Source organism: Magnolia sinica, chromosome 6, assembly GCF_029962835.1.
Source record: "Magnolia sinica isolate HGM2019 chromosome 6, MsV1, whole genome shotgun sequence".
Taxonomy (NCBI): domain Eukaryota; kingdom Viridiplantae; phylum Streptophyta; class Magnoliopsida; order Magnoliales; family Magnoliaceae; genus Magnolia; species Magnolia sinica.
The window spans coordinates 103,444,693-103,470,784 of record NC_080578.1 but is presented as its reverse complement, the minus strand read 5'-3'; the positions used below and the strand labels follow the sequence as shown (position 1 = coordinate 103,470,784).

Below are 26,092 nucleotides of genomic sequence, written 5' to 3'. Positions count from 1 at the left end.
TCAAAAGTTGAACAAAGGGAATGCATTCATGTCACATACATGGCTCTGGTGACACCCCCCAAGAAACCATATAAACAAAAACAAAAAACCCACCGTATATCAAACTACATTGTGGGGGCACGATTTCCGGCCCACCCAACTCTGCCTATCGAATTAATGCCAAATAACTTCTCATCCCTACTCCCTACAACCCTCGGAAGCAAAACAATTACCGTCGACGCATAAATTACAAGGTGCAATCCCGGGCACGTTGTCGTTAGCGCTAACCTTCTCAGTTCACGACGGAGTTATGAAGCTTCTCTATTGTACAAAATTAGCATGTAAAAAGGACCTATTATCAATATAAGCAACAATACCTGCTCTACTGCAACCGCTTTTTCTTGCCAATATCCGCATTCCCATCAAGCATCAAAACCACATCGTCTTCTTCTTCCAGGTTTTGATTGCAGGCTGACACAACCTCTCCATCTGCATTTGATATCTCCAACAGCCGTCTCTTGCTCCCGGCGAGAGCAGCGCCAGGTTGTGTAACCATCTCTATCTCATCGGAATCATCTTGAGCCTCCAACGCCTTTTGTGCAGCATCCGATGTGCTCTCTCCATTGCCAATGGCCCGAGTGTCTTTGTCGATGGGAGCAGGTGTCCATCCGGTGAGAACCATTCCGTCAGGTTCCTTCTCCTCATCGAACTCTTCTCTGCATGATTCAGCATGACAAGGACATGTAAAATGAATTGTAAAAGAGGACTTTTTTTTCTTTGTTTTTTTCCTTTTTCTTCTAATGAAACAAACATGGACCACAATGTAATTTTAGATTTATCCATGGCACCACAAAATGTATAGCACAAGATTACATGGTACTGATATACGATCTAAAGAACTATGCAGACACTCACCCACACACGAATGCAACCATGAGAACCTTTTTGAAGGAAAAGCTGGACCCTATGAGTTCATCTCTTTAGTTAATCATAATTATGTATTAGAGATCATAATTGTTAGTTATCAAGATTATTTTTAATCCTTGGGTGTGTTTGGTGACACCAAATAGCAATGAATTTTGCACCAAAATAGACCGATTAATCATGGTATTTCATGATATCACCCTACTAAAGTGAAATATGATCTCTAATTAAAATAAAATGAGATCAACTCATTCTTAGGTGTCTACCAAACAGTCCCAAAGGTAATTTGTGTGAAAGGTTGAAGAGGTGATTTGCAGCACACTGCAGTATCCAGACCATTATTGGGTCATCGTCCATCATCAGGTGGGCAATGCATGTATGAGAAAAATGAATGGTTTGACAAACTATGACACACTATCTATTACTCGATATACACGAGCACACAGCCCACTGCCCACCTGATGAGCAGAAATTGACTCTTGGATCGGAAGTGGAATGAATCTGCAGTGCGCTAGAAATAAATTGATCATTTGATTGAAGATACAGCTCACACTCCTGATGGGTAAAATCAGAAAATTCTTGCCTCAACTAGCATGCATGGCTGCGGTCTTCATCAAATTGATGTTAAGAATTATTTATAGAGAAGGAACCTTGGTAAAATGGAGTGTTGAGGAGAAATGTTTTAAATCAGTGTATCGGGTATCAGATTGTTCACCACAGATATGGCATCTTCTTTCCACACATCACCCCTGTATTGGGCTGATATAGCCATATCAATCATGGGCAACACCAGTACATATCAGGTGATATGTACCAGTTTTGGACAATACATGGGTTACGAAAGTCCGCAACTCACAGTTAGAAAGCTTTGTAGTGTATTGAAAGAAAAGGGAGGAAGAGATAAATTCAGGTTATCCTCTATGTGTAAAGAGAACCTTTGCTAAGCCCACACCCCTACATGCATGTACGAGTAAGGTGATGTGCAATGCCACCACATTTTCTAGTGTGGCGGACAATTGAAATATCCATGCCATCCATTAGAAGAATATCACTAAGTAGATTTCCTGTATCCCAAGAATCAGTTGTCCACACGTCAGGTGGGCCACAATTAATGAATAAATGTGCAGTTGTGAAAAAATTAAAAAATGGTTTTCTAACCTAGCAATTCATTTGTTATAACATGGCATCCCTACTGAATGGACCACATTCACCTTTGGGCAGTAACACCTACACAGAGAGATCCACCTGATGGATGGCTTGGATATTTCACGTCTGCCATGCTGGCATATGTGGTGGTATCTGCATTAGCTGACTTGTACATGTGTGTGGGCTTAACAAAGCTCTGTAACCAGTGAAGATGCAATAATAGTGTGAGCATACATGCTTGTGAAATTCAGATGTGTAAAGCCTAAGAGGGACTTTATTAGAATTTAATCTATCCCACTTGCATGAAGACACCGAATACTATTCAGGCCTCCTTATAAGTTTATTGGGCAAGGGATCAGGAACAAATTTTTGCTGGTTTCTGGTATTTGTATCACGATTAATGGTGGTCGTCTCTCAGAACAGCGGCAAACAACGTACGGTAGCATAGTCTGAAGTAGAATAAATATAAATGGCAACAACACAATGGAGCATATAAAATGCAAATGAAGCAATATGGGAATGCATTCCCATTGTGCAAATTAGTTGTGTTTCTTCAATTAAATTCCTTTTCACCATAAGTTGTGTTTTTTTTGTTTTTTTTCGGGGGGGGGGGGGGGGCGGCGTTGGGGGGAGGATAAGGACATGTAATGTTGCGTGTTAGTCTCAAATATATTTGCAAAAAAGCATGAAGTGGCAAGAAACTCGGGTGTGACAGCAACGAAGCGTCTGTTTTAAAATGTTAGCAAGCATAAACCAGTTACGGGAGCAGGAGCGGGAGTATGTAGCATGATCCCAAGTGGGAGCAGCACCTTGATAGAAGGATCATGCAACTTAGCTTTCAAATGATCAACACAACCTTCTAATATATGAGAATGGTATGGTATCATTGTTTTCATGTGCAACTGCATGTGTGCATAAGCGATCGCATATGCGCATATCTATATGCAGATCGCATATTGGCCAACGGTTGGCACATTATTTTATTTTTTTTCCGTAAGAAACAACTTTTTGCCAATAAAAAAGGCTTCCAAACCTCTCCCATTTGCAATATTCTCACTCCAAAACTCTCTTACATTTCTTAATTCCAAGCTCTCTCTCTCTCTCTCTCTCTCTCTCTCATGGAAGTTGAAAGATCAAGATTCAAGCACTTGATGTTTAATTGATTTTATCTCTCAAATAAATTTTAAATATATAAAATTAGTTATCTATTAACTTAGGAAAGTTTCCCTTAATTTCTTTTTTTAATATTTTTTTCATATTTTCCAATTTTTTAAATTTTTCAAAAAATTTAAAAAACAATATGCAGTCGCATGCGCAATTGCGCATAGGCATATGCAATTCGACAACATTGTATGGTATGCCACAGGAATATACAAAATACACAAATTTTGTATAGTCCTATGGAGAACAATACAGTTATCATGCGTCTCTTTACAGTTAGAACTAAAATGGTTAGGATTTAAAATTCAACATGAGAATTCAAATGGTTGCAACCTCAACCAAATAGATCAACCAGCACAAAAAACAACATAGGTAATCAACTAGCACAAAAAACAACCTAAGTGCTATAAATTGTTGTGCCTCAACCACTTTTTGTGGTATACATGCACATCACTCCAAAATATCCATAGTGCCCATAGAACATGTAGTATAGCAATGAAAATCTTGTTGATCAAACAACCCTAGTGATCAAGTTGGTCACTATCAAATGAGTGGTTAAACTAAAATGGTTAGTTGTTAAACTCAACAGGAGAAATGAAATGGTTGCAGCCTCAACCAGAAAAATCAAACTTAGTGTTTTCAGTCTAGCACAAAAAAGAACATAAGTAATCAACCTGCATGAAAAACATAAGTGCTATAAATTGTTGTGCCCCGACCACTTTTTGTGGTATACATGCACGTCACTCCAAAATACCCATAGTGCCCATAGAACATGTAGTATAGCAATGAAAATCTTGTTGATCAAACAACCCAAGTGATCAAGTTGGTCACTATCAAATGAGTGGTTAAACTAAAACGGTTAGTTGTTAAACTCAACGGGAGAAATAAAATGGTTGCAGCCTCAACCAATGTTTTAAATAGTTATCACGTAATGTATCGCACCCAAGGGATAGGGATATGGATACATATCGGTTATCGCATGGGACATATCGGTTGTATCGCATAATGTATAGTTGTTGTTGGGAAACATGGGAACATTGGGAAATTGGTCGATTTTTTCAATGACACTTCAGAGACTATTGAAAAAGACATCAATAAACACTTAGAAATCAAAACATTACAAAAAAGTGCACATGATAGGGGTTTCCTTTATATGGGGTCCTAATATATGCGTTTTTCAATTGAACTAATGCAAGTATATTCAAAGTCTATTCATATAATTTATAAACGTATGAAGACATGTATGAAAACACAAGCAATACATTCAAAAGCAAAAGAAAAATCTCTAGATCAGGTTACATACGTGTTTAATTTTGGGTTTGGATACAAAGATTGCAACTGATTTGTGAGAAATTGAGAATTTTAGATTTTTCTCAATTTCCGCAACTTAACCCATCTCCCCCAAATCTCAAAATCGAAGATCCAAATCCATGATTTTTCTTGGAAAACATGAAGAATCATAGATTTGTAACCATTTGACACTGGTTTAACATGATTTATAACAAAAACATGGATCGAAAATCGAAAATGCTCACTGGATCGAATAGGTGGGATATATCGGCACTACCTGTGCATTTTGTATCGCACAGGTGGGATACAAGATATATCGTGGGATATATCAGCTGATATCGTCGATATTTAAAACACTGGCCTCAACCAGAGAGATCGAGCTACGTGTTTTCAGTCTAGCAGACAACCAATGGCACAGGATGAACAAATCCAGAACCCGCAGCTCTTTTGGAAGCAGACTGAATTGTGACTTTCCAAAGCTGGTTGAAAACACGACCCACACCCCCACGCCCACACAGGCGGCGGGCCTATTCCGGCAGCTGAACTTTCTGTCACGGACCTGGGTTCTATATCTTTGTAGAGAAGGTTAATAATCTATGTAACCCTGTACATGACAAGGTCTGCGAGAAAAGAGCAGAATCTGAACATAATCAATCCCATGTCAGATCTCTGTGCCAAATAAACGGATCAACAATGAATTATAAGGATTAATTAGGTCTTCAGAAAATCTCCTTTGGGAATAACAGAACATAATGAAGACTCAAAAAAGATACTATCAACTGCCAAATTAATCGAGCTTTAATACGGCCCAAGTTTTAAGCATCCAAACATATGTAAATCCTAAATCTGGGGGGAAAAAAACAGAACTGAAAAGAATGAAACCTGTGCTTTATATTAATATTGCATGATAATTCCTGCTGAAGATCCTCAACAGTGAGAATCGTCCCACTGGTAACAGGAGTCGGAAGCTCGGCCAAAACCTGGAAAAGATTGTGCGTGCAACAGCAGTTAAAAGCATCTTTAGACACCACAAATCTACCGCAATCAAGAAACTGCAATAGAAATTGACCAAAACAATATACCTTGTCAAGGTTTGCAGCATAATTGGCGGCGACATCTTCCTCAAGATCATCACCAACCTCGAATATCAAGTTCGAGCCATGCATGATCAATGGCGAACTCATTCCAAGTTTATTTTTTACAATTTTCTCAACAAAGTCACGCAGCTTTGATTGTTGAGTGTTAATCTCAAGCAATAGGGGGGTCTGTTTTCAGTCAGGGTGTAGGTGATAAGGATGCAGAATGACACGAACGAAAACATTAAAAGAAGAGGAAAAAAGAAAAAGAAAAAAGAAAAGAAAAATAAAGATCTGCATGTTCATTGAATGATTTGTTGATACCTCAGAACAGACATAACAGGATTTATTAGGTTCAAATGGCTCCACAGGCATCAAAAGCATCTTTCCCGATGGATGTTCGACACAGTACGTCATTCTGTATGGACACAGATCAGGTCAGTGGCAGTTTATAAAACCAAGTGATGTCGATAATATAAAAAGTACAAGAACGAATGGGGGGAAAAAGGGACATGCAAAAAATAAGAACTCTTCGATCTGCAGTATCAACAAAAGGACATGCGAAGTTTTTACTTGCAAGTCCTTTACGGCTCAGGTCTTGAGTACACACAAGATCACAAATGCAATTCTTCATGGAATCTCCAGTCTGAAACGGATTCAGGGAAGCACATAGTAACACATTCATGTATAGGGGCCGTTTGGATGAGAGTAAATGAGAGGGATTGGGAATAAATGGGGGTAAATGGAAGTAAATAGCTTTTTGGTGTGTTTGGATGGAAGTAAATTGAGGTCAATGAAATGAATTGGGGGTAAATGGGGCTGCAACTGAAACCCTCCCTTCACGGAGTGATTTGAGAGTAAATGGAGGTAAATGCCTTTTTCGACTCCCTTGGAGAGTCGCACGTGTAAACAAAGGTGTCACAACGCACGTGTCCACCGTGCACATGGCACGCTGATGATACACTCTAAAACAGCCACTTATAAGCTACATCACTAAATTCACATCAGTAGAATGATCCACGTAAGGCTAGGAATTTCCTCATTTTTTGGCTAAAAGATATATTTCAATGTGCTTATTATAATTATTCTTTCAAATATCATATATGTACACTAATTTGGGATATTAAAGCTTACTTAGAATATCACGTGTTCCTGTGAATATATTAAAAAATTCAAATGCATTCCAACTCCTCCCATTTACTCCCATCCAAACATAATATTTTGAATTTCAATGGATTTCATTTACTCTCATCCAAACATAACTTATCATTTACTCCCAAATCATTTACCTCCATTTACAAGCTCCCAATCGAGCCCGTATTTTATATGCACGAATGTTTAGAACATGCCAAACTAGATCAGGTGATGATCAGAAAGACATGAAATTGCAAATAGAAAATGATACTCAATTCTTTGTTTGTGGTAAGTTATGGAGATAAAAGTAACATGGGCAGAGTACAAAAGCGAGAACAGTGACATTCAAGCACAACAAAAACAAAAAAATCTGAAGCTTGGGAGGATTGAAGTTAGGAAGCCCATCCACGATATGTGGGCTTAACAATGCAAATGAATTTATGAAAAATAACCTCAATTCACACGCACTACACTCTTCTAATAAGTCAATGAGGGGATTTTTTCTTCACCAGACACTATAATCCCAAATACTTGTATAAGGCTAATGTACCAGAATACAATTTGAGCCATCTATTATAGATTTCGACAGCTATAGGCATCCTATTCCATTAGCTCTGGCATATCTTGCCTTTACGTTTGTATCAAAGAATTCATAAAGATCTATGCACATAAAGAAGAATCTTAACGGTCATTTGCTATAATATATGGTGAATAGGAAAGGGAATGATTGTCGGAAGATGTTTGTCAATGGAGTGGATCTGAAATGTGAAAGCCATAAGAAATCTCAGCAAGACCTACAACAGAGATGGTGTGATGAAAAGACTAAATAATCCTTTCCATATTATCTATCACATGGGGGTTTTATTTTTCTTTTATTGCTAAATAACTGGCTAAGGGTTGTTCAATCTTCATATCTTCCATTCTGTGATCTGCGTATTGAGTGACCAGGCTATAATAGCACGGAGCACAAGGGAAAGCAAAAGAGTATTTGTGATGCAGGGAAGAGTAAGAGGAAGTCAAAATTTTAGGGTCTTGGGTTAGATTGGGTCTAGGACTGATCAAACAAGAGTGACTAGGGATTTTTGTGGTGGTGTATGTATACTAGAAGGTCACCAAAAAGAAGACGAAGAAGAAAGTATAAGAAAGAAGGATAACGGGCCGAGTAACACGGCCTTATCTAAGGTCCTCATAGTATCACCTTAGACCTCTAATTCAAGATAAGAACCATCAATCAATCAGAGATGTCACAGCTTCGAAAGGTGTTGAAGGAATCACACACCATGGAAGCAAGTGCTGGAAATTTTCATATCCCGTCATCCATGCTCAAAAGAGAACTAGTACATGGCTTTTTATAGAAGACAACTTACCGATGAAGCTATAAACAATAAATATTCTTGGGCCTGAACAAGCTTCACAGAGCAAACCACGGTTTGCCTTTTGCAGTAGATGATACTTATACGAGTATTTTAAATTTTACAAAATTATTATATTGTCTGTGAGAGGTTTATGCTCCCACTGCCAGTCTCCGGCCCAAATAAAGGAGAGTTGTGTTAGGTTGGCAGCCAGCGTCAAACTCATGCCATAACTTCTAACATGAATCTGAATGGCAGAAAAGGATTTATGTAGCCAACCCCAATTAGTTGGGATAAGGCTGAGAGGATGAGGAGGAATAGAAAAACCACAATTACCAAATGCACACTTCAAAAAAATTAAAAAAAAAAGGTAACAAGAAGAGCCATAGAAATTTTTAACTTGATCTGAACCTGTAGTTGCGAGCATCACCCTGGAGCACCTTGATTGCTTCAATGACAATCAAACCAGCAATAATTGCATTTGTCGTCGCAACAGCATGCACAATGTTGCCAGCAATACCTTTAGCTTCAAAAAGGCTATGCATGGGAATACCAAAAGAAGTCGCCCTGATATTTGCTGCAGCAGTGACAAATTCTACAGCTAATCGATCATCTTTATCGAAAGTCAGGCTCCCAATTTCCTGAAAACGAAAGAGCAAACTAGCCCTAAGTGCTTATAGAAACAGGGAAGATGCACCATTTAGGAAACACAAATTGAAACTAACATATATCAATTAGACAGGCACATGAAGTGAGACCTTTTCTCTTTTCCCAAGAAAAAGTTTTACAGCCTCCAAAAAGATTCTTGTATTTTCTGCAAGGCTCCAAATGTCCTGTGGATTCTTCAGGCCAACAGAAGACATTGCTGACACGTTTGGCCCATCAACCGCACAATTCTTATCCATATTTCCATTCTGTTGATTGGATTTCAGAGTTAGGACATCTCTAATATATATAGGCTTTGGTCTATTTCTGTTCCTCCACATCTCTTCATTCGCTAAAGCTGCTTCGATGTTATATCCGAAGACATGATCATACACTCTTCGGCCATACTGCTCAGCATCTTCACCTTCAATTCGTTCAAATATGTCTTCTGTCTGTTTTGATGGGCTAGCAGCATTACTAGAACGTGCATTTAGATCATTTTCCAGGTTTCTGTCCCCAAACAATTTCGCAAAGAGCAGGTCCTTTGCCCAGACAATACAGTGAACGAACTGCAAAGTTTCAGGAACAAATTCAGCACTAAATGTTCATGAAACATAAAGCTCTTCAGGGAAATAACTTGCTTAAAAAGGAAGCAGTTGACAGGGAACACCTGTGTGCAAAAATGTAGTATCGAAATACATACTCAAAATATCTTTTTGATATAAGAAATCAAACCCTTAGGTTCAACACAAAAGGAAGCAAATATGATCTTATAATAGCAAAAATAATTATTATATATATATATATATATATATATATATATATATATATATGTATGAGCAAAAGACATTAGGAAGCATACTGAAAAGACTAATCAAATGTAAAATTGTAAGGGAAAGGATCCAGAAATCAACTCTAATATCTAAGGTACATATCAAGGCTTGGGCCCTACCCCACATGGAGCCATACTTCAATCTCCACATGCATCTTACACATTTTGGATATCCAGATTCCACACTTGGCCAGTTGGCCTTACAGCACGGAGAGCCATGCACCAAAAACCATACCAAACATTTAATCCTAGACGTTGATTGGAGGACACTTCCCCACTGAGTGCCAACTGTTGGAGACGAGATTTTATTTTTTGGAAAGGTGATAATTCTATTAAGCAAGGCCGAAGCCAAAAGATTTACGAGTCAGACCAAGAAATAGGAAAAAAGGAAACCTTGCCTAAGACATTTGAGGTTGAGGCCCAAACCATTATATACAATTGACCCCAATGAATACCTCAGAGGCCACCCACATCGGTTCCTAAAACATCGAGATTTGCTTTCTTCCCACAAAAACCAGACGCCAGCCAACAAAGAGCCTCCAAATTTTCTTTCCTATCTTACCCACATCTCCCCCATGCCAAGCGATTATCAATTGAGCCCAACATCACCCATGTCTCTCCGAACAAATTAAAAATAAAAAATAAAAAAATAAAAATAAAATGCAAAATTCCTTTGGCAAAAGGTCAATGAAAGAGGTGATCGACTAAGGCCTCTCTTTTCATACACATCAAACATATATTTGGAATCAAAATCATCTGCTTGCGACGATATAAACCGCAAGCAACTTGTTTCCACCAACAAACCAAGCCAAAGCTGCAATTTCATGAGGAGCTCCGTAATGCCATACAAAAGTAGTATAACATACCTAATTTCCTGATAAAGACATAGAAATTGCTTCATACAAAGATCTAACAGGTACCGACCCAACTTGTCTTTAGTCCACTCTAACCCAACAAAGGGGCTCACAAGATGAAGCACTTCCAAGAGCCTTACAAAAACTCCTAACTCTTCATCTGTCAAATTCCTGCTAAAAGGGGGTGCCCAAATCACCTCCTGAACAAGAGAAACATTGTGCCACCGTATTATTTGCCTCCTGTGAGATTGAGGCAAATCTAGGGAAAATAAAGGGAGACATGGAGGGAGTGGTTTACACAAGATAGCATAGACAGCAATATAGAATAAAAAGGAATGAAAGAGAGTGGGTCCACCTAAGATGGAGAAAAATAAAGAGAAGAGGACACAAAAGTCACAGATGGAGGAAGTGGTTTATCTCCATTTTCTCTTTTTGATTGTTGCAGAAAGCTTGAGAAAGCTCATACAAGAGATGGCGGCTGTTGGAAGTTTAAGGTTCTGTAAGGTGGGAATCATTGAATTGGAATTTCACAAACCCAATTTGCCACTGACACTTGCAAAGCTGGTCGTTACCAAATCTGACCATCGACTTAATGTTGTGGTGCTTTGTAGTAAATCCTAGCTGCATTAATCTCAAAAGAAGCCTGATTGATGATATGGGTCATCATACGAAATTTGATAATTGCTTTGGGGCAGAGCTGAGATGCAAGGCCATGTTCCTTCCAATGCTTTACCTTCAGCTTCCATGCAGTGCTAACCCAAGGGCTATGTCTAGTTGATATCTAGTGGCGGAAAGGTCTGAGAACAAATGAAATGCCTAAAATAGATGTTATATTGTCCTTGGATAGGCAAATTGCTCTCATTAAATCAACACTAGTGAATTTTGAGATCCACAATCTGTGTTTAGAATTTCAACATCGGTCCAAAGAGGCTTGAAAAATCCAGCAAGATTTTCTACAAAAAAAAAAAAGAAAAAAAAAGAAGAGGAAGCAGATTCAAATTTCATCTGACGAGATGGGACAGTGCAAAAAGCCAAAGAGAAAGGAGAAATCTGTATTGACAAAATCCTAGACAAAAATCCGGCTCTACTTTCAAGTGGCAGTGGCGCTCCAACAACAATCAAGGGGTGCTGCAGCAAGGTGTTATTGCCAGTAAATATGGTGATGAGGGAGAACTGTTCAAAGGTAATGGTACGAAGAAGCTATATCAAATTTGAGGACAGCTTGAAGGGGGTTGGGAAGTCATCGAAGAGGGGAGAAGAATGATAGTAAGAAATGGGGAAAGAAATCGTTTCTGGAAGGATGCATGGGTTGGGGAGAAAAAGCTCGCACATTGCTTTCTGAGATTCTATACCCCTAAAATTGTGAAGATTAGGGAATGTTTTAAAATGATGTGAGTATGATGATTTTGTGGGTTTCTGTTAGAAGAACCATGGGACCACAAAATTTTACCACAAGACCATGAAGTTCAAATGGTTGAAGAGTTTCTGTCTTTCTGAGTGTCCTTGGCGGTGTGCTTGTTGGTTAATAATGTTGAAATGGGTATTTGAGTTCCCAATCCAAGAGGAAATTTCTTTGAAAATGAGCTCTTCAATTCTATTTGCCGTAAGCATCATCTCATCCTGAATGTGCCAAAGTTTTGGTTGCAGTTTTTATTTGGAGATTGATCATCATGGCCGCGTTATGGGCTATATGGGGGGCTAGGAATGGGCAATGTTTATGAATGTTCAAGAGGGAGTTGTTGAGGTTATCAGAAAAGTTAAAGACCTTATCGCAGGTTGGGCTATCTATGTAAAGGCCACCAATGGTTTGAAGATTAAGTTTTGGGAAGATGTGTGGGGAACGTGAGGTGTTTCCTAGGCTGGCAAGGTTATCAAGGGGGAAGGGTTTAGTAGTTGCAAGTTGTTTTTCTTTTCAAGGTGAGGAAGTGATATGGGCCATCATGTTGAAGAAATCTAAATGATGCAGAGTTCAAAGAGTCGGTTAATTTGTTAAAGCTTCTCTCTAAAAGCTTCTCTCTAAGGTGGGGCTAATGCTGTCGGAACCGAACAAGATGGTGTGGTTAAATGACAAATCAGGAAAGTTTTCTGTATATCTTTTTCAAGATGCTTATTGGATGGGCCTCCAATGATGGGGTTGGTCCATCTGCTTTTGTTTGGCATTACAGGACGCCCCCAAAGGTGGCCACTTTAGCATGGCTAGTGGGATGTAATAAGGTGCTCGCGGTTGATAATCACCACAAAAGAAAAATAATTCTCCCAAATGTATGCCTTATGTGCCTCCATGATGAGGAATCGGTGGATCACTTATTTATTCATTGCATCTTTGCACGGCAAATGTAGGAAAACTTTCTAAAGCTCTTTGGAATAGTGTGGGTGTGGCCAAAATCTATTGTGCGGTTGTATATGATGTGGCATGTTGGTGTCTCAAGCAGAGTGGGGTTAAAAGTTTGGCAGCTAAGTCTTCTTTCAGGGATTTGGTTCCTATGGCTAGAAAGAAATAATCAATGCTTTAGGAATCAGGAGGGGTGAGTAGAGGAGGTCTTTGAAAGGGCTAGATTGCATGTGATGGAGTGGGCAAAGACGTCGAAGGCTATAGACCGTTTCCCATATTGTTGGGCTGAGTTGAAATTGTTCATCTCTTGGTTTTGTATAGTGCTCCTTTGTATATTCTGGTTGCGGCCTTCTTTTCTAATAAAATGTTTTGTAATGTTCAGAAAAAAAAAAAAAAAAGATCATTTGAGTCTAAGAAGTACTATGATGTAGATTGAGCTAATCGTCTGATGACAGGCCTAGCAATAATTATTGTCATTGCTAGAGTTTTGCTGCACATTCTTCAACTGAAGCTGAATATATTGTCATTGCACATGAAACATGTGAGCTTATATGGTTCTGTTCTCTTCTTCATGGAAAGGACTGAATTCGTCCACTCTTGGTCCCTCACATTATGACAATCAAGCCACTTTTCGCACTCGATCAAATGGACAAAGCACAAAGAAGTTGACTTCCACTTAGTAAGAGAAGTGGCATACTGATGACTATCAGGTTATGCCTTGTGTTTGTTCAGATAATTAGTTAGCAAATACTCTTATAAAGGCATCCAATCGTTCTCGCCTTCATGATAACTTGAACAAGCTGGGAATGTGTGATATCTAAGAGTAGAGGACGTAGTTGCAGTATTTCTTTTCTATTTTATTTTATTAGGTGCATGTGCAGCATACAATTCCAAGGGTTCAACCTACATTCACCATATATTTGAACAGATCTAATATTTCAGCTAAATATTTACACACACCAGTGATATTTTCTTAATTCATTCAGAAATATGAAACTGTGCATTTATCCTAATGAACTTTGACAGAAACAAATCACCTGGAATTAGCATTATACAAATAAATCTAGCCTGCATCTAACTGAAGCAAAAACTGTTCGTTCAAAAGAAAAGAAAGTGAAAAGAAATGAAAAGAAAAGGCTCCAAGACAACATCAATAACTGTAACCATATTCAAACCAGTTAATCAAATAATAATAATAAGGCAAGCAAGGAACATTGCTCTTATCCTTCCAACTATCAGGACCTTGGACGGAGTACTGGTGATGGTGCAGACAGGATATGTCTTTGGAGTTGGTTTTGGTTGGCATTCATAGCACTCGGTTTTACCCTTCACATGTACAGTGACCTGCTCTCCATAAATTGGAAAAAAACAGAAAACAAAAAAAAAAACAAATAATACCATGATCAGAACCATCAAGACAAGGTAACAAATGAGGCAACCAAAGCAATCGCATAAAGTAATTGATAACAATTCTGCACATTTTCATTCTTCGAAGTATAAAGACTAAAAACATGTCTACAACGTAGAGACTTTCCCATAACTCTATTTCATAGAGCAAGACAATGAATAACAAAAATAACTCCATTTCATAGAGCTAAACAATGAATAACAAATGTCTGATGACCACGAATGGAATAAAGCTAAGGTATTTAAAAACCTGGCTATTATAGTTTCCAAAAATGTGAGAAGATTAAAATTTAGGAGAGATTGAAGAGGTGATTCACGAAACACTTACTAACATGACACAAGCGTGAGAAAAGCTCTCTCTACCACCCAACCTAGCATTTCTCATAGTTTTTTTTTTAGAACAATTGCAGAAAGACGAGAATGGTAGTGATTCATGCCACAGGAAGAAGCTTCCATCAAGATGTCAGCAACCAGTTGCAAGGTAGAGAAAAGTTGTGGATTGTACTTAGCAACCCACCATATAATCTACTGACACAAAACAAATGAGGACCACTGTGAAGGGTTAAGAATGATAAATATTCATTCAAAACTGTTCCACAAATGGAGTCACGCCCTGCAGTGTGTTTAAAAGCTGTTTCAGAAATATCCCCAGCTTGACCTCTTCCTGCATTTTTGAGATGATGGTCATGCTTTCCATGGCCATATATTTAGTTCCTTTTTTTCAGGAGACATTTGACATAGGGAGAAAACTATAGTTTTAAGGCTTATCTACTGTACATGTGGCACGCATGAACATCAAGTCAGATTGTCTAAATTCTGGAGCCCATTATGGATGAAGCATAACAAACGAAACAAAAAAAAAAAAATCGATTGATCCAGCTCATTAGTTTAGTTGGTAGAACACGTCACTTTCTAAACCTACCACTGACAGATCCCTCTGATGTACAGGTTTCGGTCCTGGCTGTCAGCTGAGCCAACTGGTAATCCAACCACAGGATCATTCTAACAGTCCAGCTGTGGCCATCAAAATGATGGTTGAAAGAAATGATCAGCAGTCAAATTCAGGGTCAATATCGAATAGTTAGTATATGTTGATCAGTGCAGTTTTTAGCTAGGCTTCATCCAAAAAGAGGCACCACATCAAACATCCAGCTCAACGTACACGTACACTGCTTCTGGGTTGATAAGTCACTGCAATTTACAAAATGGCAAAAAACCAAGGTATCTCGTATCGGTATCAGTTGGCGTAACGGTGCCCTCCGATACCGATACGGATACGAGGGTGTAACAGCGATACGGGGGTGTAACGGCAATACAGGAGCGTAACGGTGCAATTTTATTTTTTTTGCCAAAAAAATATGGATTAAATCCGGAATATTCTAAGCATTCCAAATATGCATTCATTTATAAATTGGAACATGTTTATGGTGGTGTAACAGTCTACTCTTTGGTGAGAAGTTGTATCGGACTATCTGGTGAATTTATGAACCAAATAACCTGAATTTGACTACAAAATTCATATATTTAATTTTCTAATTATATAATTTATATACTTAACAATTTGATATCATTTCTCCCAATAGTTCTTTTAAAAAAATTAAATTAAATTCAGGTAGATGGCGTTGCCAATTTGGGGCTGACTTGGAGGACCAATCCATGCCCCAAATCAGCCTCAAATTCATGCAATTTATAGGCATTATCCCACTTATGAATTGGTGGACATTAATTGGATAGTGAATTATGAAAAAAAAAAATCAAAAGGCCCTATTTTAAAAAATAAGCGTCTACAAATTAACAATTAAAACTATTCAAACAATTTGATTTTGGCATTGTGAGTCAGCAACTACAGTTCATAATTTAATTGGTAAATTTTAAGTTAATACATGTCTCGTGTACAATTTTTTAAGGGCCCGAATTAGGCGGGACTCGAATTGTGAAGTGTAGCACACGAGTGTCAAAGTTTTTTGGGCCCCACCGTGATGAATGTGTTATATCCACACCGTCCATCCACTTTGCCAAATAATTTTAGGGCATGAGCCCAAAAATGAGGCAGATCCAAAGCTCAGGTGGACCGCACCATGAGAAACAACAATAATTAAACGTCCACCATTATAAATTTATTGGGGGCTACAAAAGTTTTAGATCAAGCCAACATGTGTGTTTTCCCTTCATCCACGTCAATGTGACCCAATTAACGGGTTAGATGGAAAATAAACATTACAGCGGGCCCATGTAACAAAACGGTGCAAGTGCACTGTTCAGCATGCACCGCAGAACACAAAAAATAAAAATAAATAAATAAATAAAAATAAGTGCGCAGTCCATTCTGTTTTTCGATGCCGGAAATGAAAAAGAAGAGAGAGAGAGAGGGAAACCGTAAAGAAGAAAAGAGAGAGAGATAGAGAGAGAGAGAAGAAGAAGAAGAAGAAGAAGAAAAAGAAGAAGAAGAAGAAGGGAAGAATCCGCAGCCGCGGCTGCAGACACAGCAATCTGAGAAGAAGAAGAAGAGGAAGAAGGAGAAGGAGGAGGAGAAGAAAAGAAAGAAAAAATATATATATATATGTTTTTTTCTTTTTTTCTATTTTCTTTAGGCCCGTAACAGCCGTTACGGTCACAGAATCGGGGGGTGCCCATTTCGACCCCGCATCGCGTAACGGTGTCGGCCGTTACCGTTATGTATCGACCGAAACGGCCGTATCGTAACGGATACGGGACACCCTGCAGAAAACACTCTCGAGCAATCTAGCACTCAAAGTCGAGCAATCTAGCACTCAAAGTCGAACAATCTTGAATTCTGAACAAATGCCCATTTGTCCTCGGACAGTAACTGAATTTAACATGTGATTTTCTCATAATGGCATTAAAAATGGTACAAATTTGAAACAATCAACACCATCATTATCACCATAACCTTGTCGCAACTATTTGGGTCAGCTTTACCATCCTATCCTCAATAGGCGAACTAGCCCTCATATCCCTTCTTGTCGCCTCAATCCAACTCCATTCCTTTAGGTCTCCTCCCCATCCTCCTCCCTTCAACTCTAATCGAAGCCCCCTTCCTTATGTACCACATGGTTGGATCATGCCAATTGGCTATCCATCAGTCAATCTCCTAGCAGGTCCACTCTTAAGCAGCTTTAGGTGTCCTTTCACTTGATTATATCCTTTATTTCTTTCTACTCATCCCACACATCCATTCCAAAATCCTCATAGCTGCATACCCATCATTTATTCTTATTGTGTCCTAACTGCCAAATACTCCATATGGCACTACCAATTGAGTAGTTGTCTTATAATTCTTTCATTAAGTTTCATCAGCATGCAACGATCACACAACCCTCAAGAGAAGAATCTCCACTTCTCCACCAGCTCTAATGTTATTGGAATTATCCTCATCAATCTGACAAGCCTTTTGAATTATAGATCCAATGTCCACTCAAGAGAATAGTAAAGTCGAGCTAACGAAATAATGGCTTTGATGAATCTCCTACCAACCAATTTTAACTGAAGGATCACTTCTATGAAGCTCCCTACTATCCGCTATGATAAGAAAATTCCCTTTTTTTTTTACAAGCTACTTCTATACCTAAGAAGTACTTCAAATTACTAAGATCTTTTATGTCGAATTGTGTCTTAAGATCGTGCTTCAGCTGCCATTATCATCATGGCTTGTGACTATAATATCATCAACATTTACTAAAATAATCACTATTCTTGAAGCTTTTTGATTGATAAACATCTAATTGTCCAAAAGCAATTAGAGTTTATATCAATTTTTCGAACCAAGCTCTTGGCAATAGTTTAAGCCCATAAATTGCTTTCTTTAACTTGCATATTATACCATGTTTTCCCTCTCGAGGATGTCCAAGAGGTAGTCTCATGTTTACTTCCTCGTGGAGATCTCCATGTTAAAAGGCATTTTTTTACATCTAATTGATATATAATTGCATTCGAAACAGTTTTACTAATTTTTATACTTCTAGCTTCTCGTCCAAACCTCCTATTTAGCAGTAACCTGCTCTCTAGTTTTCTTGACCAATACAACATCTGCAAACAAGATTTAACAAGACGTCATCACAATATTAGTGGTCAACTCATCCATAACAAGTGCGAAAAGGTAAATGCTTACTGGTAACCATGGCAAACCATTGCTGCAGCAAACTCATCTGACTTGCCACAACCCACAACTCATTCTCACTCTCATAAGATAACCATGAAGAGACACCCTCATACATGTCTTTCAAGACGATCATATATCTTCTAGGGACCCCTTTCCTCCACCACATAAGTAACCTTCCTCTATCCTTCATCGCGTACTTTCTCAAGATCTATAAAAAAACATGTACAGATTCTTCCTCTTTCCAATCTTTCAACCAAAAAAAAAAAACACTTCCTCTTTTATATATAATTTTCGCTTAACCATCGTTAATAAGAAAATAACCTCAATCTCTCAAACATGAGACCAAACTAATTTCTGATATCCTTGTTTCTTGCCAAAAACTTTTCTTCACCTTCCTCTCCCGTAGCTTCATTGTGTGATTCATAAGTCGATCCCCTAATAGTTGGTGCAACTTGCACATCTCCTACTCTCTTCTAGATGAGTATCACAATGCTTGTCATCCACTCGTTAACATTTTTTCTTTGTCAACAAAATTGAGTTGAAAAATGAATTAAGAAAGCAAATCCAATTAGGAAAGCAAATCCAACTAAGAAAGCAAATCCAATTTCCTGTTCTCACTCAAGATGTTAGTGAACGTGCACATCACTGAACTTGCTTAGCAAAATTAGCAATAAGCCCAACACCTCATCCTAGAATCCTTTGAAGCCTTATGTTCCAAGTCATCCCCCACTAATTCAGAACAATCCAGGACTCATTCTTCCTATCTACTGCAAGCTCATACAATTCCCAAAATGAAGATTCAAAAGCGTCATCCTGCCAGAACCTTACTTTGTCACCTCCACCAACTAAAAACCAAATTCCTTTACTAAATTCCTTCCCGACTCTGTTTGAGATGTCCCAATTGCTTCTGTATTGATGCTTACACATTTCACTAATAGCCTTCCATTACCATTGATACCCTTTAATCCAAAGCAAAGACCTGGAAACGACCCCACTTCATCACACTTCCCAAAGACCACCGATCTTCACAAAGTTTTTTTCCCTCAAAACAATATGCCCATTTACTCAAAACTGCCCAATTTCTTTCCCTAATACTAACGTTCTCAGGCCCGCACTATAAAGAGCCTTTTGAGCCTCCTTCCAATTGGCAATATGAAATTTCCGACCCTACTTTCTCCCCTCCCACATGAAATTCTTCTGAAGGAGCTCAATCTTAGATGCAACCACTGCCAGTAATACTGAATAAACAGATGAAGTACACTAGGAGATTAGATAGCAATACGTTCATTACCATCTGGCCATTTTTTTTCTCAATTCTATCAATAAACACAAACTAAATATGCAAGATTTCCAAATCCAGAAAGGCCTTTCAAGCTAGATAAGAAACTAAAGGAGATACGTTCACCAAAACCAAGAAAAAAAGCCATGGATATGCATTCTCTTAAAAACCCAGTAGATTTCTCACCAAATCCCATCCTGGCAAGGGAATAAGGAAATCCCAATCAACATGGTCATGTGCCTTTTCCATGCCAATCTTCCACATAATTCCATCTCTCCTCGATGAACATTTGACATGCATGTACATATGCATATATTGACATCATCATATGCCTTTTCCATGTCAATCTTACACATAATTCTGCTTCTCACCAATCAAAATGTGGTAGATTATTATTTTTTTGAGAGAGAGATGACAGATTTTTATTAAAACGCCCACGAAAGGAAGAAAAGAAAACAACCCTACACTAATACTCAAAAAGACAAGATTTGCAGCCTTTACTGCATTAACATAAGCAGCCCAACCCAAAACAAGACCCTTAACTTTCCTAATAATCGATTCCACTGAAGAGCTCTCATTTGAAAGCAGCAGCCATTCTAATCCCCCCGTATGAACCAAAAGAAAGCCATGATAATGAATCTCCACATGGCTTTCCCAGATTTCACCACCCCGCCCCAATGCCAAGCCAAAAAAAAGGTCTTCCACTGACTTTCGAATCACCCAATTAGTATGAAAGAATTATAGAAAGTGCTCACACACTTTACGAACAAAAGGACAATGAATGAAGGAATGATCAATCATCTCCGCATTCTCCATGCACATCAAGCAGATGTTAGGGGCGAATAAGGATCTTTAAGGATTGTTGCGGTAGACATCATAAACACCGTTGTCAAAATGTTACAATTTACAAATTTTACGATTTACAATTTACAATTTTGAGTTGGAATCTTAAGCAAAACGACTTGAATTCATGTTTTTTTTTTTTTTTTTTTTTTTTTTAAAGGTAACACTTCCGAGGATTGAACCATGGATCACTCACACACACTATGTTGTCTCTACTCATCTAACAAGCAGGAGACTAGAATTCCACTTTGAATCCATTTTTGGATGGATCCTATGATTCTATGATTTGTATCCAACGATTTATGATTCAACTCTAGATTTACGATTCAAATTCTATTTTTTCTATTCCTTTTTAAACTTTATGTGGATTCCTAATGCAGTGGCAGTTTCACACCGGGCTCGAGTGAGGTAGCCTATGGGATGCGGGGACACACTCGGGGTGGGCAGCCCGTGTGAGGCAGGTAGCTCGTGTGAGACGGTACCCATGTGATTTGGAGCCCACGAGGGGGGTTCGGCCAAGGTCCTAACCTATGAGATGTGGGGACTGGGCTATGAGATAAAGGGATTGATTTGCCATGCTCTAACAGTTCGAGCTTTTAGAGCAAGTGGTTAATTGTCCTGCATCAATTCCATTTCGTTTTTTTTTAAATTTGTGGATGCTTTAAGCATCTTTTAAAACATGTCAATCGTTTTATTTTATTCTTTGCAAGAATAAATGATAGATCTTATCTTCAACCTTGAATTGTAGAGTTTTTTTAATGATTTCTACCTCTTAATTGGTCAAAACACCAAACTGATATATGACTTATCAAGTATCTTTTATGGATGACCATGATCATATTTACCTATATTTATTGCAGTAATGGTGTTTAGGATTTGACCTCAACTTAAAGACGCATACTTACTTTATTTATTTTATCCACAAACCTTAAATCCAAATTGTGTTTTTCAAGAGTTTCATTATGGGCCTGTTTGATTTTCCATGATACATGTAAATCATGGTAAGTAATTACTACTTTTTCACCTTGTTTGAAAATATGAGAGTAATTCCACCTCGAAAATCGAAACAAAAGTGTTGACTTAAATATGTGGACCCCACCATAATGTATATGATATATCCGCACCGTTCATCTATTTTATGTAACATACATCATGATGGGCCCCACATCGATGTTGTAATTTTCTCGATTTAAGTGTTAAAAAAGTAAATTGTCACATCCACATTGGGAAGGATGTCGTAATTACCTAGGTAAATAATTATTACCCATTTACATGGTAATTACACTTGAGCCGAAAAATCAAACAGGCCCTATGTGATTTTAAACTCATAGCTATATTTGGTTCTTTGTATAATAATGAGAACTTATAAAAGATTTTTTTGAAGTCTTCGTTGAGAACTTGCACTTTAGAAATTTGACTCTAAAACATGTGAATGTTTATTCTTTGAGAAAAACATTAAATTTGAAGTCCATCGAGTTAGTTATAGGTTCCCAATTAATAATGTCATTATATGTTACTTTTCTTGGGGCATATTGATGGAAAATGAATGTTGATGTGTTTTCTTCTCCTTTTTAAGATATGTTTTCTTTTTCTTTTTTCTGATTTATAATTTGTACAGTTTTTTTCTGATTTTTTAAGAAAATTTAAAAAAATAAAATAAAATCTTACAGTTAACAATACAATTCAGGCCCCCTACTACAATTTGCGATACGATAATGATTATGATAACTATGGTTGTAAGAACATATATGTATTGTAGGCAGCAACACACAAGTCCAATTAAGGAAGCTCCCCTTTGACACATTGATGAATTTTTAGGATTGCCTATAATCTTTGTGCAAATAGATTCTACGGAAGAAGTGTTAGGCATGGTGGCAACAATTATATGCATGTCAACTTGACGGTATATGTCAAGTCATCTAGATTCTGAAGATTGAATTAGGGCAACACTACAACTAGGTCACCATGGTATTCAAAAGGATCATGTAACAGTCATAATGATTGTTAAATAATGGTAGCATTCAAAAAGTCCCTTTATGCGATGCAAGGCCATAACACCCGTTCTGAAAAAGGAAAAAAAAAAGGCCCACAGCGGGCAGGCCCATAATGGTCCGATATGGGCCGATAGCCCAAACATTTTCCTTCCTTCAAAAAAATTTTGAGCTGTAATGGTCATCATGGCCCATATTGTAACGGCCATAAGGCTGGCCATTACAGCCACCATTATCATTATTTGAATACCTTGTAAGTCAGGCCTTCTTTTATTATTGTTATCATTAGAAGTTGTTATAACTTGACAGGAAAAATGTGCTAAAAAGTGGCCTTTCCCAAATGATCTCAAAAGGAACCATATTTGAGGAAATAGATGTCTCTCCCTTCAGAACTGATTTCATCTCATGTCTTGGAAACTATGCAATGTAAAGAGAAGCAAGATCACTTTCCTTAAAATCGTATTTGCCGAAACCTCTAATATACAAAGAATACAATGATTTAACTGCATAGTGATATAAAAACAATGAGACTGAAATACATAGGCAAGAAGTACACTACATAACTACATTTACAGCAGTACTAAAATATAATTATGTGCATATGATAACAAAGAGGAGAGCACATTATGTGATTAAGGGCCCAACGCACAAAGAATACAATGATTCAAGTGCATAGTGATGTAAAAACAAAGAGACTGAAATACATAGGCAAGAAGTACACTACATAACTACATTTACAGCAGTACTGCAGTACTAAAATACAATTACGCGCATATGGTAACAAAGAGGAGAGCACATTATGTGATTAAGGGCCCAACGCGTGGTGTCACTAGAGGCAACCTATAAATCATCAAATATCCAAGTTATCAGCATTGCAATGGTTGGATCTAGGAAACCTAAACAAGGAAATGATCTCTAACTCTCCTGCTTTTTCCCAGTTTTGTAACTAAATCGGTGTCATGGTCATCGGCCAATCCTAAATAGCAGGAAAAGGACTACAATGATGATGGTGATGATGGGTCATGGTCAGTGATCACTTTTGTTTTAGCTCAATTTTGAGTGACTTGGTAAAGCCTCAAGTTGGCACAAAATAAGCATTTGTTGAGTCTCAAGTCCGGCCACGTTTGTTCAAGCATGTTTCTATGATGATGAGGCATAACCACAAACAAAATCTTATTGTCAAGATGCATAAGCAATCAAGTTAACACATAAAATAGATTATATTGATATGCAATGAAGAGTTTAAAGGGAAAAATCCAAAGTAAAACAGTCACCTGTCCTAAGAACCCTGTAGTCCCACTTTCAACCAAAGGGACATCAGCTGCCAAGCAAAGGCGGTTCACATGTCGTCTAGCGTCTAGGTTGTCGAGGCCATTCAAAACCACATTGAATTGCTTAAAAAAATCCACGTTAAACTCTGGATTCTTGACATTTCCGTGATGTGCTGTAATATTTATATGTGGCCTAAATCTTAGCACCGCGTCACGAGCAACCTGGTGGAAATAAAGATTCAATTAAACTCTGTTTGTATTACTGCGAAAGCATCCAGCGCACTCAACAAGAACATGTCAAGAACCACACAAGATGGTTTTGACATAAGAAATTAAAATAAATTAATTTGGTTTGCTTACTTTAGCCTTGGACTGCCCCACATGTGATTGGCGAAACAAAAATTGCCTATTTAGGTTACTTACTTCAATTGTGTCCATGTCAATCTACAAGAGAAGATAAATATATATGAATTGAATGCGTAAATGTTAGAAATAAGAATGCACAACAAAACCATATTCAATAGGATCATATAACTCCAAATACTCCAAACTTCTGAAGGATATTCATCCTCATGCACAATACTAGGTGCTTTCATCCAGATGAAAAATAATCAGCAATAGACAGCAGAAGAAATCCCTTTATGTTGAATAGTGGAGGATCTTCTTTTTTCGAAAGGAAAGTGGAGGATCATCTTTGCAATATAATTTTATAATATTTATCTACTCAAAGTAACACAGCAAAGTTTTAAACCTGTACATGTTCGAGCCACACTTAAGTGGCCTCTTTTACCATAAATACCAAATGTTGGCTTCACAAAATGGCAAAAACATCGTCTAGGGATGATGATAAAATTGATGGGAAAATAACCAACAAGAAACACAGCGAGAAATTATGCACAACACTCACCTCAAAATGGATCATGCATCGAAAGCATGTTAAATTTATTTTCTTTGGAAAGTTTGGCCAAAGAAAACTGATTTGAGGTATGAAAATTTTGATGGGCAAACCCAGGAAAAAGGTGTTGAGTAGACAACAATTATATATGCTCTCATGTCATAAAATTTAGAAACATGCCCTCTTTCTATGTTAATTTGACAAGCAAGCTTTGCTAGATATGTGCCAGGAAATTAACACGTAGTACATCTAATGGAAAGTCCAACACTTTGGGAAGGGGTGGATGCTTTCAACAATTACTACTAAAGAGGCCACGAGCACAGTTATCAAATTATCTTTTCTTTTAATTATGATTTTTTTGGTGAAATTCTTTTCCTGCCTTTTGGCGGGTCTTCTAATAATTTTTGTTCTGTCAAAAAAATAAAATAATAAATAAATAAAATTGGTTGTCAAATTTTATGGATTTTTTTTATCTTTGAGAGGTTAAAAGAAATCCCATAGATAGTTGGCAAGTTAATTATGGTTCAGAAACTATTCATGGACTTTTATTTTTATTTTTTGAAGATTTAATTGTGTTTAGTACTGTTGTAAATGTAGTTATGTAATTTTCTTCTTGCCTAGGTATTTCAGTCTCATTGTTCATGAACCATCGCCATCATCATAACCTTGTCCCACCTAAGTGAGTTGGCTTTCCCATAATTGCATGATGGGAGTTCAACGAACGACTACCAACCAGACATCAACACTCCTTTACCCAGGCTGGGGAACCAGCTGGAGCATTGCTCCAGCGCAAAATCTTTTACAGATTATTCCTAAATAATGCGCAAATTAATATAACTTAATTCACCAATTATTCAATATTTTAAAAATAACAAAAAAAAAAAAACTCATATAAAAAATTTGTTGGTTTCTATCTTTCAATAACTCTTCTGAAATTTGTGCAGGAATTAAACTGCCTCGAAGAATTTTTTTTAACTGAACCCGAACTTTGAGATAGTATAAACAGATGTAGCATGTTTGGATTGACTATGGATTTTACATCATGGACCCTAATCTGCCGCTTTTTAGTACGTCTGGCATCCAAAAAAGACCCAAGACCGAATCAAAAGTCAAAGACAGGGAGAATAATAAAGGAGAAGTAATTACAATGTGAATATCTACGAAACCGGAGAGAGCTAGAGTCTTGAGAAGTTCGCAGCCGATGCCACCGGCCCCAACCATCAGGACCTTGGAACCCTAGAAAAAAAACAGTAGTTTTCCGTACAGCTTTAGTTCTCTACTTCAATGGAGTCTAAGAAATCTTCCTTAAAAATAAAATAATAATAATAAGGAAAGGTGGGAAAGGGAAAGGTACCTTGATTGCCTGTTGCTGCTGCTCTGAGGCCATTTCGAGAGACAGAGAGACAGACAGAGAGAGGGAGGAAGGGACGAACGGAGAGAGCAGGGGAGAGGAAGGGAGAGAGAGAGAGAGAGAGAGAGAGAGAGAGAGCGCCAAAAAGGTAAGAGTCAGCTTCCCCCTCTTTGGCCTTTGCCGGTTTGCCCTCCTTTCTCTCTCTCCTTC

At 37.8% G+C, this 26,092-nt stretch overlaps 1 protein-coding gene across 2 annotated transcripts; it reads right to left on the bottom strand.

The window, feature by feature from the left end:
• Window positions 1-7: 7 nt before the first annotated feature.
• LOC131249366 (SUMO-activating enzyme subunit 2) lies at window positions 8-26,092 on the bottom strand. Of its 2 annotated transcripts, XM_058250083.1 has the most exons (11): window positions 25,886-26,087; window positions 25,678-25,767; window positions 23,997-24,080; window positions 23,640-23,858; window positions 13,968-14,069; window positions 8,821-9,276; window positions 8,474-8,703; window positions 5,901-5,994; window positions 5,583-5,765; window positions 5,383-5,480; window positions 8-695 (listed from the first exon to the last, which is right to left on the bottom strand). In XM_058250083.1, exons 1-11 carry the CDS (start codon window positions 25,916-25,918, stop codon window positions 362-364), a joined length of 1,923 nt encoding a protein of 640 aa, XP_058106066.1. In that variant the 5' UTR covers window positions 25,919-26,087; the 3' UTR covers window positions 8-361. The 2 variants fall into 2 exon arrangements, with proteins under 2 accessions (XP_058106066.1, XP_058106067.1); XM_058250084.1 differs by lacking the exon at window positions 23,997-24,080 and having other exon boundaries at window positions 25,886-26,092.

Excerpts from the sequence above, each read along its gene's own strand:
- LOC131249366 (XM_058250083.1), bottom strand. The coding sequence starts at position 25,918 with ATGGCCTCAGAGCAGCAGCAACAGGCAATCAAG. Across the intron at positions 14,070-23,639 it reads CTACAGGGTTCTTAGGACAG|GTCACTGTACATGTGAAGGG; the intron begins GTGACTGTTTTA and ends TATGGAGAGCAG. Across the intron at positions 9,277-13,967 it reads TCACCAGTACTCCGTCCAAG|TTCGTTCACTGTATTGTCTG; the intron begins GTCCTGATAGTT and ends GAAACTTTGCAG.